Source organism: Canis lupus, chromosome 27 (genome assembly GCF_011100685.1).
Source record: "Canis lupus familiaris isolate Mischka breed German Shepherd chromosome 27, alternate assembly UU_Cfam_GSD_1.0, whole genome shotgun sequence".
Lineage (NCBI taxonomy): Eukaryota > Metazoa > Chordata > Mammalia > Carnivora > Canidae > Canis > Canis lupus.
Window position 1 is genome coordinate 2,574,634 of NC_049248.1, and position 15,880 is coordinate 2,590,513.

Here is a 15,880-nt window from a genome sequence, read left to right on the forward strand (position 1 = left end):
AGTGGGCAAACTTCAATGGGCAAAAGCTGCCATCGTTTTTTGTATGCCTACCGGCGAAGAATAGTTTTTGCATTTTCTAATGGTTGGAAAAAACTATTTTATGATATATGAAAATTCTTCTTTTTTTTTAAAGATTTTATTTTTTATTTATTCATGAGAGACACAGAACGAGAGAGAGAGGCAGAGACACAGGCAGAGGGAGAAGCAGGCCCCATGCAGGGAGCCCGATATGGGACTCAATCCCGGGTGTCCAGGATCACACCCCGGGCTGCAGGCGGCACTAAACCGCTGTGCCACCGGGGCTGCCCGATATATGAAATTCTATGAAATAAATCTCAGTAGCTATAAATAAAGCTTTACTGGAACAGAGCCATTCTTAATAATCACTTATTGTCCACTGATGCTTTCTCACTCCAGTGACAGACTAGGACCCTACAACATCAGAACTAGATGTAGTTGCTACAGAGACCTTAATATTTACTATGTGACTTTTTTTTTTAAGTAGGCTCCATTACCAGTGTGGAGTCCAATGCAGGGCTCAAACTTACAACTATGAGATCAAGACCTGAACCAAGATCAGGAGTCAGATACTCAACAACTGAGCCACCCAGGTACCCATCCTATGTGATTCTTAAAAAAAAAGTTTGCCTACTCCTTCTTTATTCAATAGGGGTTTAGGTTACATAAGTATGCATATATATTTGTAAAAAATCATAGAATAGTATAACTTAAGACTTGAGCATTTCAATTAAAAAAAATCCATAAACTTATTTTGGACTTTATTATTTATTTATTTATTTCTTAAGATTTTATTTATTTATTCATGAGAATACACAGAGAGGAGACAGAGAGAGGCAGAGACACAGGCAGAGGGAGAAGCAGGCTCCATACAGGGAGCCCAACATGGGACTCGATCCCGGGTCTCCAGGATTAGGCCCTGGGCTGAAGGCAGCGCTAAACCGCTAAGCCACCCGAGCTGCCCTATTTTGGACTTTAATTAATACTCAGGGGGTGATGTATATAAGTGTTTCTTAACTTACTTTGAAGTAATGAAAAAATGATATCAAATGACGTGTAAGATGGAAAGATATATGATACATACAACAAAATCTTAGAGACTAGTTTTTTTTTTTTTTAAAGATTATTTATTTATTTATTCATGAGAGACACAGAAAGAGAGGCAAAGAGAAAGGCAGCAAGAGAAGCAGGCTCCATGCAGGGAGCCTGATGTGGGCCCAGGCCCTGGGCTCAAGGCAGATAAGGTCAGCTTCATTAAAATAAAACTTCTATGTGAAAGACAATCTCAAGATTTAAGACAAGCTACACTTTGGGAGAAGATACCTGCAAAAGACATATTTGATAAGGAACTATTGTCCAAAATATACAAATAATTCTTGAAACCCAACAATAAGAAAACAACACTTTAAAAAAAATTGGGTCAAAGACAAAACCTTAACAGGTACCTCACCAAAGAAGATATACAGATGGAAAATAAGCACGTGAAAAGATGCTTCACATAATACGTCTTCAGAGAAATACAAAACTAGTGAGATGCCACTACACATCTATTAAAATGACCAAAATCCAGATAACACCAAATGCTGCCAAGAATAACACAGACTCATTCACTGTTGGTGGGTATGCAAATCCTAATAGTCACACTTTAGAAGACTATGGCAGTTTCTTGTTTATAAAATGAAACCTAGGGATCCCTGGGTGGCGCAGCGGTTTAGCGCCTGCCTTTGGCCCAGGGCGTGATCCTGGAGACCCGGGATCGAATCCCACGTCGGGCTCCCGGTGCATGGAGCCTGCTTCTCCCTCTGCCTGTGTCTCTGCCTCTCTCTCTCTCTCTCTCACTGTGTGCCTATCATAAATAAAAAATAAATAAAAAAAAAAAAAAAAAAGAAACCTACTCTTACTATATAATCCTGTAATCTGTGATCCTTGGTATTTATCTAAAGGAGGTGAAAATTTACATCCACACAAAAACCTGCAACACAGAAAGTAGGCAGTATACCTAGGACAAAGAAGGAACTAGCTAAGACATTTCTGAGGAGAGTATACACGAAATGCTATCTATTAAACTGGAGTTTACCTGGTGTAAGTATAGTTTGAATCCTTCTCACCCAATTCCCTATTTAAAGGAACAAGAGAACTAAGAGGAAAAAAAGAGAATGCAGTAAGAGAGGAAGGGAGGCAGAAAGGGAGACGGGTATTATGCTGTAAACTGTCAACATGTGTCTTCATTATGTAAACTTCATGTAAAGTTTATGTAACTTACATGCCTTCATGTAAACTTCAACGCAACTTCAACAGGTTGCAGACATTAATGATTAACATTAATCAAGCAACCATGACATACGGAGACAGTTTTAAAGGCTTTTTATTATATCATTTAATCACCCAATTAATCATTTTATTTATATTATATCATGTAATTACCCAATAACCCAACGAGGTAGGTATATTGTTCCCATTTTACAAATGAATAAAGTAGATACACAGAGGTTTGGAACCAGGCAATCTGGTCCAAAAGCCTACATTCTGACTAGGACCCTACAACATCAGAACTAGATGAAGAGGCAATCAACTCAGAACACAGGGATTCAGACAATGTCCAGAGGAAGCTGACTGCTATTTTATTCTTTTGTAAAATTCAATATGAATTGTTCTTGTGAGATACTCATATTTGCAGGTTTTTAAAATTTGAATTATGGCTACTCTATATTAAAACAGAAATGCGGGTGGGACATAACCATGAAAAAATAAAGGGACAATGACACCCTCTATTCTAGCAAGTCTGGGTTTCTTTTCTTTTCTTTCTTTTTTTTTTTTTAATTGAGGATCAGAGATACTTCATTTTTCTTTTTTAAAGATTTTATTTATTTATTCATGAGAGACACACACAAAGGGGATCCCTGGGTGGCGCAGCGGTTTGGCGCCTGCCTTTGGCCCAGGGCGCGATCCTGGAGATCTGGGATCGAATCCCATGTCGGGCTCCCGGTGCATGGAGCCTGCTTCTCCCTCTGCCTGTGTCTCTGCCTCTCTCTCTCTCTCTCTCTCTCTCTCTCTGTGTCTCTCTCTCTCTCTTTTTATATATATATATATATTTTTTTTCTTTATTTATTTATGATAGTCACACACACAGAGAGAGAGAGAGAGAGGCAGAGACACAGGCAGAGGGAGAAACAGGCTCCATGCAGGAAGCCCGACGCGGGACTTGATCCCAGGTCTCCAGGATCATGCCCTGGCTGAAGGCGGCGCTAAACTGCTGAGCCACCCCGGCTGCCCAAAGGCTGGGTTTCTACACTGACCGCTTCTTCTTTTTAGGGTCTTCCTTCAAATTGGTTCCCATCTAAAATTCTTTTTTCAGAAGCCTTCCATCCACCTCAACTTTATCCAACCTTCAAGATCCACTTCTTGTTCCTAATCTCTACAGTTCCAAATTTGTCACCAGATTTCTGGGTAGTTATATTTATAAAAAAAAAATATCAGTAAAGTGAGGTCAGAAATCCACTTAAGTTCCTTTTATAAAGGAAATCCCTTACTGTTTTGTTATTTTCCTACACAGGAATACAATTCAATTCAACACACTTCTACCAAGTGTCTATTATGTCCAAAGAACTTTAAAGTAGAATATTCCTTCTTTTTTAATTATGGTATAATGTAAAGGGCACGGGATCTGATGTCAGTCCTGGGTTTAAATGTTTTCCACCTGTTACCTGTGAATCTTGGAAAATTACTTAACTTCCATGAACTCTGTTTCCTCATTTATAAACATCTTAGAGTGGTTGTGAAAACTAAATATGGGGTAAGAGATATGAAAGTGGCCCATAGTGTTTAACAGATGTTACTTTCCTCTGCAATTAGGATCCTCCCGCTTGCTAAATTCTAATGGCTTTTCCAGGGTTTTAAAGAAAGAAGCATTTTGCTAAAATCTCTGATCCACTTCTGAAAATACAAGGTCAAATTCTTTCTTGCCTGTTAAGTCAAAAACTGATCCTGGTATTGGTCCAAACTGTTTAAACAGCTGGTCCAATAAACAATTTGGACCACACTGACAAAACATTCTAATTCACTACACCAATCAATTTTGTAACATCTTAATCTAATACTTCCCTTCTAGAGACATATTCTCTGGAGATTTAAGAGATTTCCACTGTAGTACTAATCAAGAGAATACTTTCAGGATGTTTCAAGCTGATAAGATTATGTGGACAACCCAACTAGGACACACCATAAGGAAAAGGAAATGCCAAAAGAAAAAGAGACTTGTTTTTAAAACACTTGTTGTAAAAGCTTAACACTGATATCATCTCTAATTAAAAAAGAAAAGGTTCATAACACACTGGTTCAAATCATGTTTTGAGAGCTTTAGTGCTGATCTAATAGTCCTGCAACTCATTTCCAGATTTTAGTCAGTGGGATGGTGTGATACCAAGACCAACTGTTAAACCTCGTGACAAGTACATCCTTTATTGGAGGGGTCTGGTGCTAGTCTACAAAGTGCTTCCACAGAATGAGGTCCACAAAGAACACATGGCCATGGTACCTCTTCTTGATGGCTATGTACCACACACTACTAGCAGAAAAGTTTCCACCTGAAAGATGTTCAGTTTTCAAGTAGAAAAAATTTCTGAATTATACTCTTTTTTTATTTAGCATGAAATTACAGAAGCTAGATTCTCTGACTTACTTATGACTTTCCTTTGAATTTTTAACATTTCTCTCTACAAGTCTTTTGTTTCTAGACACTTCCTATCTTCCCTTTCAAAACTTCCCTTTCTTGTACTAGTAATATTTATATTAAAGCTAACAGCTAATTCAATGCTCCTAGTTTCAATATAAACATTACTGTTTCTTCTCTGGATCTCATGAATTTAGAAGTTAATTAATTCAATATATACTTAGGAGGGCCTACTGGATACCAGGCATTGTTCTAGATGATAGAAATATAAAAGCAAACATATTAAAGTCCCTGTTCCCAATGGGCCTACATTCTACTATTAAAGGAACACAGAAAGAAAAAAAAAACAACAAAAAACAGGGACGCATGTGTGGCTCAGTCAGTCAAGCATCTGCCTTCAGCTCAGGTCATGATCTCAGGATCCTGGGATTGAGCTTCTGGCTTCGGGCTCCCTGCTTGATGGGGAGTCTGTTTCTCCTTCTCCCTCTGCTCCTCCCCCTGCTCATGTCCTTGCTCTGTCTCTCTCTCTCTCTCTCACAAATAAATAAATACATACAATTAAAAAAAAAAAGAAAACAGATTAAAAGGATAGACAGTAGCAGGGACACATTTCACATGGATTTTCTATAGGTTGAGGGGAGAGAGAAGGGACTCTCATGCTTTCTAACTGGAGGTAACACTCGCTTTATTCTGTGTGTCTCAGGAGGGTTACCTGACAGCAAATTCTTTCAAAGAAAGTTTCAATGAATACATTTCTTTTATAGAAAAATTCAAGGTGTTTCTTAAGGAAAAAAATTCCTCAGCATATAAGAGATTAAAATTTTGGTGATTAAAAAGGAGATAAAATCATCAATATGTCTTAGATCAGCTACTAGTTCCTCTTTTCAGACCACAGAAATGCCTGGGGGCCTTAACATCACATCTAAATCCTCTTATTTATTTATTTATTTATTTATTTATTTATTTATTTATTACACCCTTACCTACAGAATGGGGGCACTGGACTAGATATTAATAGTCCTTCTCCCTCTCTGTCCTTCCTCCTTCTCACACTCTCTCTCAAAATAAAATAAAATAAAATAAAATAAAATAAAATAAAATAAAATAAACCCATTTTTACAAAAAACTGGGGTTCAAAGATTGAGTTAATTTCCCTAGGCCACAAAGAATGTGGAGGAGTCGAGATGCAAAGTTATATGTGGTCTGGCTCCAGAGTTTATGCCTCTAACAAACAATTCATCTACTTCTCACAACAACCTCCATTTGAAAGATGAAGAAATTGAAGTATGAGGAGGCTAAATACTTTGTTCAAAGTCACAAGCTAATACACTGGGGTGGTATGATCCCACCAGAGGCATTCTGCTCCAAAGCCTAGACTCTTAACCATTATGTTCTCCCACTTCTTGTGAAATTGCCTAGACCCTTTTAGCTCTATACTTCTAGGATTCAATTCCTGTCTCAGTGTTGATTATATCCAGTAAGACTGCTTTGCTGACATATATATATATACTGTGTTACAAAATGTTTTAGATGTAAAACATTATTTATATTCTTAAGTTTGATAAGGTAAATCATCAATTTCAAAAATTTGAAATTTTCTTAGAATTCTGCAATGTTTTAGGAGTCACTCATGCATTTAAGGTAAAACCCTTATGATATTATGACATTTATAGCACATTTTAAAAACGTGAAAGATCATATCATAGGAACTCCAGTTAAGGCCAGCTAATTACAACTGCACTGTGTTAAATCCATGGCAGTTAATATTTTCGTGCAATAAGCTCAATAGTGCAATAATTGAAAAAAACCCACCCAAATCAATAGCATTTGAACTCTTGATAGGAGTCACTCTATTAGGGAAGAAGAGAAAATAAAATGGAGACTTTAGGAACAAGTCTATGTGTAGGTTTGTTCATTTTTCAGTCTCCTGGTGAAGTTATCTATGGGCCTTCTTTCCTGTAACATTAACCTGTTTCTTCTGATTGGCTAGAAACGGTATACAACCAATATAATTACTTCCAACTAAGGCATGCCAAGAAGCTCCTATGTTCTGCCAAAATAGACAAGGCAGGTTCTTTTAGCAGGAAGGGACTGGTATTCTCTATACAACTACTGTATAGCCTGCACATCCTTCATGATGATAAATAACTACCCTTGCAGAGGGGAGTGTAAATAAAGAGAATTAACACATGAACTTGCTCAGCTTTAGCTTTGGCATGCAATGCTTTAACCCAAATAGCTTTTTGGCTGGTATACATTTTGCCTTGTACACCCTCAGGATAAAGTCATTTGGAAAGAATCCCATCTTCACAGTATATGCCCCTTTGTACAACTTACCTCATCATCCTTCTTGGCTGTGTTTGCTAGTGAGAGATCTACACATGTCCTCATCATTTTAAGAAGTATAACACCAAGATACAGACTTTTCAGGGAGAACTGACTCCAAAAGAGTGAGATCACCAATAAGCAAGGGCAGTGAATCCAGGGAGTGCAAGGCCACCAATATGTGTGAACTTATTAATTGTAATTATTATTTTTTCTAAGAAAAGGATTTCCTTAGTCAAACCTCCAGGGCATCAGATCAAAGGGAGATACTGCCACAGCTGGACTATATTTTCTAGCCAATTGGCCTGGAAAGGAGAATCTAGACAGTGTCCTGGCAACTGTTTAACACAGCAGCAATCCATAAAAGAGAGGATAAAGAATTCTTTAGACTGACTTTTTAAAAGGTCTTCCTTTACTTCTTTACTTTTTATTTTTAAGGATAGTTTGAGAGTAATGCCAAAGCCCTAGGGGATGTCCTTAGTAGGCACTCTATAAGAACCACTGACCTTGAGAATTCAGAGAATCCTTTTATAGATAGAATCCAAAGGTTTCAGTTCACAGTACAATTTTTTTAAAGACATATATTTATAATTAATTATCATGAAAAGTAGACCTCAAGCCTACTGGCAGAATATTTGAACAATTTTCTAGTTCCAGTTTGATGCAAGTCACTATAAACCTTACCAGGACACTGTAATATAACACTAGATAAGGTAGTTTATAAATAAGATCAAAACAGGACAAATTTAAATATATGCCCTGGAAGTTCTCCCAAAAATGTAAAAAAAGAAATTATAAAAGTGACTATTAACACACAAAAAGAAAAAAAAAAAAAAAGGCCATAAAACCCAACCCCACTATGTCAGAAGCATAGCAATACACACAGGAATCAGGTGAAAATCAGAAAACAGAAAGCACACCAAACAATTTCATGAATTACAGAGAAACAGGATGTGAGAATGATTGTGTAAAAAAAAAAAAAAAAAAAATTGAAAGCAAACAATAAACATTTCTAGAGTTAAGGAAAGGTGTTTCTCACCGTTCTGAACAAAATGGCTGAACTAAGAGCATCTGATTGGCTATGCCCATATACCCTCCTCCTCATCCTAGGGAAGAGAGATGACAAAGGGAACAATGCCCCAGAGCAGCATGGGAATGAAAAAGAGTTGGTTAGTATTTAAAACAAAGACATAAGCATAATGTAGTAGAAGAAAATGGTCTCTAACTTCTTGACTCTTTTATATTAGATTCGAATTCCCTAAATTCACTAACCTACCCAAATTAGTAATTAGTTTGCCATTACACTTCTACTCTTCCTACCTTTCCAAGACACTATCTCTAATCCAGGGCTGGATCTGGGCAAAATTACAAGGTTGGAGGCTTTTCTTTATTTTGCCTTTTCTTCAAACTTTCCTTGGTTTTTTTTTTTTTTTTTTCTTTTTTTTTCTTCCCACTACTCCCAGGCATCTGATTCCTTATATTTATTCATTATCAAAACCTGTTTCAAGGTTAGGATCTAATACTCATCTTATGTACACTGGCATAAATTTACTTCTGAGTATCAGGAACAGGCACAGACAGCAAAATGATTTCTTGGCAAAGAAAGACTCCTGACATCAGGTAGACAGTTCTGCATTCTGCCTACATTAAGACTGGTATTGTTTTTCCCTTTTTAAAATGTAAGGCTTGCCTCAACTGGCGTAGTAAATGTCATAATACTGTGACTATACCTTCTGAATCTTGGAAAAAATTGCAATTTGGATATTGTTGCTGCTCTCATCTGCAATATTTCTTCTTCTAAGACAATGCCATGGCTATCATTCAGTGGAGATATTTAGTGGGGGAGTTGCCCTTGACTCTTTAGTCATATGGATGTAATTACTTAACTATTATTTTTTCCCCTTCAGCTATATATTTTAAGATTGAGTGTGATGGAGATGTTGAAATTTGATTTTTGGCAATGGGATATGAGGTAATCTGTTCACCACTCTCCCCATCCATCATTTTCAAGATCTTGGGAGAGTTCCCTTCTTCCAAAAGATTGGAGTTGAATATGGTTCCCTTCAGACTCATCAATGCCTTTTTTGCATTGACGAAAAGTTGAAGGCTACAATTTTCCTTGAGAATAATAAACACTGCAGGGATCAATCAAGGAAATGGGAAAGAAGAAATTTTCACTCTTCATAACAGGTGATGATCAGAGATTTAAAATTCTGCAACCAAACAACAGTTATCTCTAAACAGAGCTGTGTCTTATTGAGCTCACAATGAAAGAGTCTTTTTTTTTTTTTTTAATAAGGCATTGTTTTAACAGGAAAAGTAGGACACTTACAAATTAGTATGTATTTCTGAGGTTAATTGTTTTTTCTCAACCCAATTCAAGGATTCCTTATAGTCCTCAAATCTTTTGAGTATCTCCTCTTAAAATAATCAGAATCGTCTAGCACCACCTTCCTGTACAGAAATTAAATCTGTGTTTAAAAACACGAGTAAGGAGACTTCAGAAACGGATTATTTTTATTTTTCTAAACTTATAGTCTGGAATCTGTAACATGCTAGCATAAAATACATGAAAATAAAAGCACATTTATTTTTATAAAACATTCAAGAGCAGTCTTACCTGGTCTGGGGAGGGTTTATGATTGGTTTGATTGGAATGGGAGGATTTGAAGTGGTCATCCTCATAATTGTCAGCCATTAGCTTCATGCGATTTTGTGTCTAAGAGGAAAAGATTTATGAAATTAAACTGCGATAAAATTTCTGTGATACACTGTAAAGTAACAAGTGCCTTAAACTAATTCTGTCTGAAACAAAATTAAACAGGATTTCTGAAGAATCAGGGGAAAAAATGTAGGCACTGCTTTGAACAGAATTGTGTACTACCCCCCGCCCCTTCATGTTCAAGCCCTAATCCTCAGTGTAAATATATGGGGCTAGAGACTTTAGGAGGCAATTAAGGTTAAATGAGGCCATAGGATGGGGCTCTAATCTGATAGGACTGTGGCCTTTTAAGAAGAGGAAGAGAGATCATTCTCATTCTCTCTCATTCTCATTCATTTAAGCTCTCTCTCTTTTTTTCTCTCTTTGATATGGGAGGAGACAATAAGAAGTTGGCTTCTGCAAGCTCGGAAGAGAGCTCACATCAGGAACTGAATCACCTGGCACCTTGATCTTGGACTTCTCAGCCTCCAGAAATTCCTGTTGTTTAAGCCATCCAGTCTATGTTATTTTGTTATGGCAGCCCAAGCAAACTAAGACAGGCACTTAAATTAGTACAGAATTTTTGAGGGAAAGAGTAATCTCCCCCAATCAAGCCCTCTATGCAGTGTTTGCTTTATTTTTAAAAATAGAGACAGAATTATTTTTTAAAATAAAGACAAAATTATTGCATACATAGGATAGGACTCTGTAACTCTATTTTTTCACTTCATGATATGCAGGACTCGTATTTCCACATTACTACGGGAACTACTCATTTTTTAAACAACTATTCCATTTTGGGAGATGTTATATAACATACAGACCATAAATATTGGAGGAAAAAGTTATTACCTGTAAATGAAATGATTATACACCTAGAAAATCTAAGAGAATTAACTGAAAAACTATTACAACTTATAATAAAGTTGAGTAAAATGGTGAGATGCTACAACGATAAAATTCAATAATTTTTCTGTACATCATCTATAAACATTCAGGTTTCCAAAATAAGTCAGAGGTTCTGAAATTCTCTTCAACCCTAGGCTAGAAGATTATTATCCCATTGTCTTTTCTCCACGCTTACCAAAAGGAGAACTGGATTGGTGATTTTGTATGATCTGTTAATACAAGGCCTGAATAAATGAATGAAATATATATATATATATATATATATATATATATACACACACACACACACACACAATGTATATACATACATAAATGTATTATATAAATATAAAAATAAATGTAGAGGCTGCTTTTAGGCAACAGGCTTGGGCAATGGAACTTGAGTGAGACGAATGGCACACAGCAAGGGCCCATAGCGACCACCCATCACTGGGTTGATGCAAACTGGCTCATTAAGCAACCCACCTTGAAATAGCCACAGGCCATAACTAACCATGGGCTACTTATAACCAGGCACAGTTATCAAAAAGGAGAAAATCCAATACATTTCCATACCTCCTCACTCTGCCCTATAACTTATCCCTCATCACTGCCTTGTTACAGTCTCTCCTTTGCTGTTCTGCTGCAGTATATTCAATAAATTTCTTTCTTTGTACTGCTTCGGGTGAATTCTTTTACTGCCTATGCCACTGGCCCTTCATCTGATTGGGATGCCCTACAATTCATATATGCATAAACCAAATAGCAACATATATATTGCACTAACAAAATATTGCCAAAACTGAAAGTTTTAAAAAGCACTGAAAATAAACTTGCTAATATTAGGTGATTTACAAATGCTCACTGTTGGGACGCCTGGGTGGCTCAGCAGTTGAGCATCTGCCTTCAGCCTAGGGCGTGATCCTGGGGACCCGGGATCGAGTCCCGCATCGGGTTCCCTGCATGGAGCCTGCTTCTCCCTCTGCCTGTGTCTCTGCCTCCCTCTCTCTGTGTCTCTAATGAATAAATAAGTAAAATATTAAAAAAAATGCTCACTGTAGATAATTGAAAAATTAGAAAAAAATCACCTGTAAATCCCTCTCTGAAAATAATCACTCTTACTATTTAGGTGTATCCATTCAGCCTCTTCCTTATGAACATAAAAAGTTGCATATTCTTCTGATTTTTTTCCTCTATTTGTTCCCTATTTCTACTACAATATGATATTTTTTAAAAAAGATTTATTTATTTTAGAGAAAGAGAGCAAGCAAGCAGGAAAGAGACACAGAGGGAGAGGGAGAGAGTCTTAAGCAGAATCTATGCTGAGCATGCAGCCCAATGTGGGACTTGATCTCTTGACCCAGAGATCACAACCTGAGCCGAAACCAAGAGTTGGATGCTTAACTGACTATGCCACCTATGTGCCCCAATACGGTATTTTAAAAATTACTATATTTTATAGTGTATTTTGATAGCTGGTACAACAAGTTGTCCTTCTCCTCTACCAATTCTGCTTTGTCAAAATTTGATTGGGTATTTTTAACACATTTTCTTCCCTAGATTAAAAGCACTTTGCTTAGTTCCATGAGAAAGTTTATAGAAATTTTTCTTTGGTATTTTTTCATGTAATAATGCATGAGTAAGGGTTTAAGAGGCAAACGGCCTGGGTCTGAATTTTAGTTCTGCTCTTACCAGATATCTAAGTTTGGGGAAGCTACTTAAGTGCTCTGAGCTTTAGTTTATTTACTTTTAAAATGAGGATAACAATACTTTATAAGACAGTTATGAGGATCAACTGAGTTAATGCAAACACTTAGAAAGGTGCCTAGCATAAAATACACACTAATTTAGCATCATCATTACTATGAACATTCTTTATCATGTCATTATTATTCTAGAGTCTGTTGAAAATGGCAGAATAGGAGGACCTGAAGCTCACCTTGTCCCAGGAACACAAATAGATAACTATCAAATCCTCCTAAATACCCTAAAAATCAACCTGAAGACTAAGAGAACAAACTTCACAAATAAAGGGAGAAAAGAGGCCATCCTAAAGAATGTAGGAGGTACAGAGATGTGGTTTAGGGGAGAAAGGGATTGCAGGTGCTGCAGAGTGAAGGGAGAGGGAGAAAGAGAGAGAGAGAGAGAGAGAGAGGGAAAAATAAACAAAGAGAATGTTTCCCAAAGCCATTGGCTTGGAAAATGAGGGACTGAATTTTTGAGTTCTTACAACCAGCAGGGCTTACAGCCTGGAGTTTTAAATGTCAGCAGGCTTGCTCAGGATAGAGCCCCAAGGGCATTTCACTGCTCCTGGAGAGAAGCAAACAACCTGGGGGCAGACAGCCTAGAAACCACAATCTGAAAAACACCTGGGGTGCACAGGGGCCCGATTATAGAGTGCATCCCTGGGAGCAGCATTCAGAGGAAGCCCCTCTGGGAACAAAGAAGCTGGCTGGTGCCATTTTCCTTCCTGGCCCCTCCACATAAAACAGAACCACCTGTGAGAAGCAGCACAGGGCCTATACTGGTTGCCTAACTTGCTTACTAGTGTAAGCCCCACCAACCTGTGCTCTGTGGCAGGACTGCCCTTCTCAGTCATGCTTGCCCCAGTCCTAGTGCAGTGGGTTCCTCTCCCAAAAATCCATGCCCACATCACATCTCATAACTAGAGAATTTTGTAGGGCCTCAGTTCTGGTGGAGTTGGTGTCGGATCTCATTTCACAAGCAGACTACCATAGAGCTGGTTAAAACTTGCCATATTCAGGCCAGGAACCAAACATTGCTCACAGCAAGCAAGGAGAGCCTCTGCAGACCATGGGCCTGAAGGATAGAGGAGCCAAAACACAAGAGCAGAGTACATGCAGCAGGTACCAGAGACAGTCCCTGAAGTTCCAGGCCTGGGGCACTATACGGCCTCTTTTTCATAAGGCCATTACTCTCAGGAGCAAGAGATATAACTAGCTTTTCTAACACAGAGAAGAAAGCAGAGACTTAGACAAAAATGTCAAGACAGAGAAATTTATCCCAAATGAAAGAACAAGATAAGGCCATGGCCAGAAATCTAGGTGAAACAGATATAAGTAACTGGTCTAATGGAGAACTTAAAGCAATAGTCATAAGGACATAGGATACTCACTAGGTTCGAGAAAAGAATAGAGGACATCAGTGAAACCCTTATCACAGAGATAAAAGAGTTAAAAAAAATCAGTCAGAGATGAAGAATGCAACAAACAAAATTGGAAACAGGCTAATGCAATGACTAACAGGCTGAAAGAATCAAAGTAACGAACTAGTGACCTAGAAGACAAAGCAGCGGAAAATAATGAAGTGGAACAAAAGAGAGAAAGAAAAATTATGCCACATGAGAACAGACTTAGGGAACTCAGTTATCCTATCAAATGTAGTAACATTCATATTATAGAATAAATACAAGAAAAAGAGTGAGAAAAAGGGCAGAAAATTTATTTCAAGAAATAATAGGAAAAAAACAAAGAATAGTAGGAATCTCCCTTAATCTGGGGAAGGAAACAGACATCCAGATCCAGGAGGTTCAGTGATCTTCTATCAAAATCAACAAAAGCAGGCCAACACCAACATATAATTAAATTGCAAAATATGGTGGTAAAGAAAAATTTTAAAAGCAGCAAGACAAAAGATGCCCTTAACTTACAAGGGAAAACTCATAAAGCTAGCTGGAGATTTCTTAACAGAACATACCAAGTCAGAGGGATTGGCATCATATATTCAAAATGCTGAAAGGCAGATACGTGGGTGGCTCAGTCAGTTAAGCATCTGCCTTCGGCTCAAGTCATGATTCCAGGGTTCCTGGGATCGAGTCCTGCACTGGGCTCCCTGCCTGGTATGGAGTCTGTTTCTTCCTCTGCCACTCCCCATGGCTCATGCTCATTCTCTCTCTCTTTCTCATTCAAAAGTAAATAAATAAAATCTTTAAAACAACAACAACAACAAAGTACTGAATAGGAAAAATCTGTAGCCAAGAATACTCTCTCTCCAAGGCTGTCATTCAGAATAGAAGGACAGATAGCTTCCCAGAGAAATAAAAACTAAAGGAGTTAGTAACAACTAAACCAGCCCTGCAAGAAATATTAAAGGAGACTGAGTGCAAAGGAAAGACCAAATATGACAAAGACAGGAAAAGACAGAGAAAATCTCCAGAAACAATAAAACAAGCAATATAATGGCAATAAATACATATTTGTCAATAACTGAATGTAAACAGACTACACACTCCAATCAAAAGGCATAGGGTGTCAGAATGGATAAAAAAAAATAAGACCTACCTATATGCTGCCTACAAGAGACTCATTTTATTTGTATTTTTATATATTTTTTAAAGATTTTATTTACTTAATCATGATAGAGAGAGAGAGGGGGAGGGGGGCAGAGACACAGGCAGAGAGAGAAGCAGGCTCCATGCCGGGAGCCCGATGCGGGACTCGATCCTGGGACTCCAGGATCACGCCCTGGGCCAAAGGCAGGCACTAAACCGCTGAGCCACCCAGGGATCCCCAAGATCCCCAAGAGACTCATTTTAGACTTACAGACACCTGCAGATTGAGAATGAAGGGGTGGAGAAACATTTATCATGCAAACGGATGTCAAAAGAAAACTTGAGTAGCAATACTTGTATCAGACAAACTAGATTACTTTGTTCTTGTATTATTTTTGTCCTGCCTTGATATGAGTGATGCAGGCCTCATAGAATTTTTTTTTTTTTTTAAGATCTGAGTGAGAGTAAGCAAGTGTATGTGAGCGAGAGAGCACAAGTAGGGAGTAGCAGAGGAGAAGGAGAAGCAGGGTCCCACTGAGCAGCAAGCTTGATGCAGGGCTTGATCCTAGGACCCTGGAATCATAACCTGAGCTAAAGCAGACGCTTAACCAACTGAGCCACCCAGGAGCCCTCACAGATTTTGAGTGTATTTTCTCTATTCTGTTATTTGTAAGGTTTTGATAAAGATTGTCACTATTTTTTAAAATGTTTGCTAGAATTCACCAATGATGCCATATAGTTCTTGGGCTTTTGTGTGCTGGGAGATTTATTTTTTTATTTTTATTTTTAAAAAGGTTTTATTTATTCATTCATTCATTCATTCATTCATTCATGAGAGACACAGAGAGAGAGAGAGGCAGAGACACAGGCAGAGGGAGAAGCAGGCTCCATGCAGGGAGCCTGATGTGGGACTCGATCCTGGGACTCCAGGATCATGCCCTCGGCTGAAGGCAGGTGCTAAACTGCTGAGCCACCCAGGGATCCCTGA

General features: G+C 38.0%; 1 protein-coding gene across 18 annotated transcripts in view; it reads right to left on the bottom strand.

The window, feature by feature from the left end:
* Positions 1-15,880, bottom strand: part of ERC1 (ELKS/RAB6-interacting/CAST family member 1) — a 539,792-nt gene that overhangs the window by 76,086 nt on the left and 447,826 nt on the right. For 13 of the 18 annotated variants that reach the window (XR_005379702.1, XR_005379703.1, XM_038576363.1 and 10 more), the window contains one exon: positions 9,633-9,731. Coding sequence is in view for 15 of the 18 variants with exons in the window: in XM_038576363.1 (XP_038432291.1) it covers positions 9,633-9,731 (99 nt within the window). In the remaining 3 variants the exon portion in view is untranslated. Of the gene's footprint in view, positions 1-8,051; positions 8,119-9,632; positions 9,732-15,880 lie in introns of those variants that run through there. The other 5 variants (XM_038576370.1, XM_038576366.1, XM_038576367.1 and 2 more) reach the window with 2 other exon arrangements.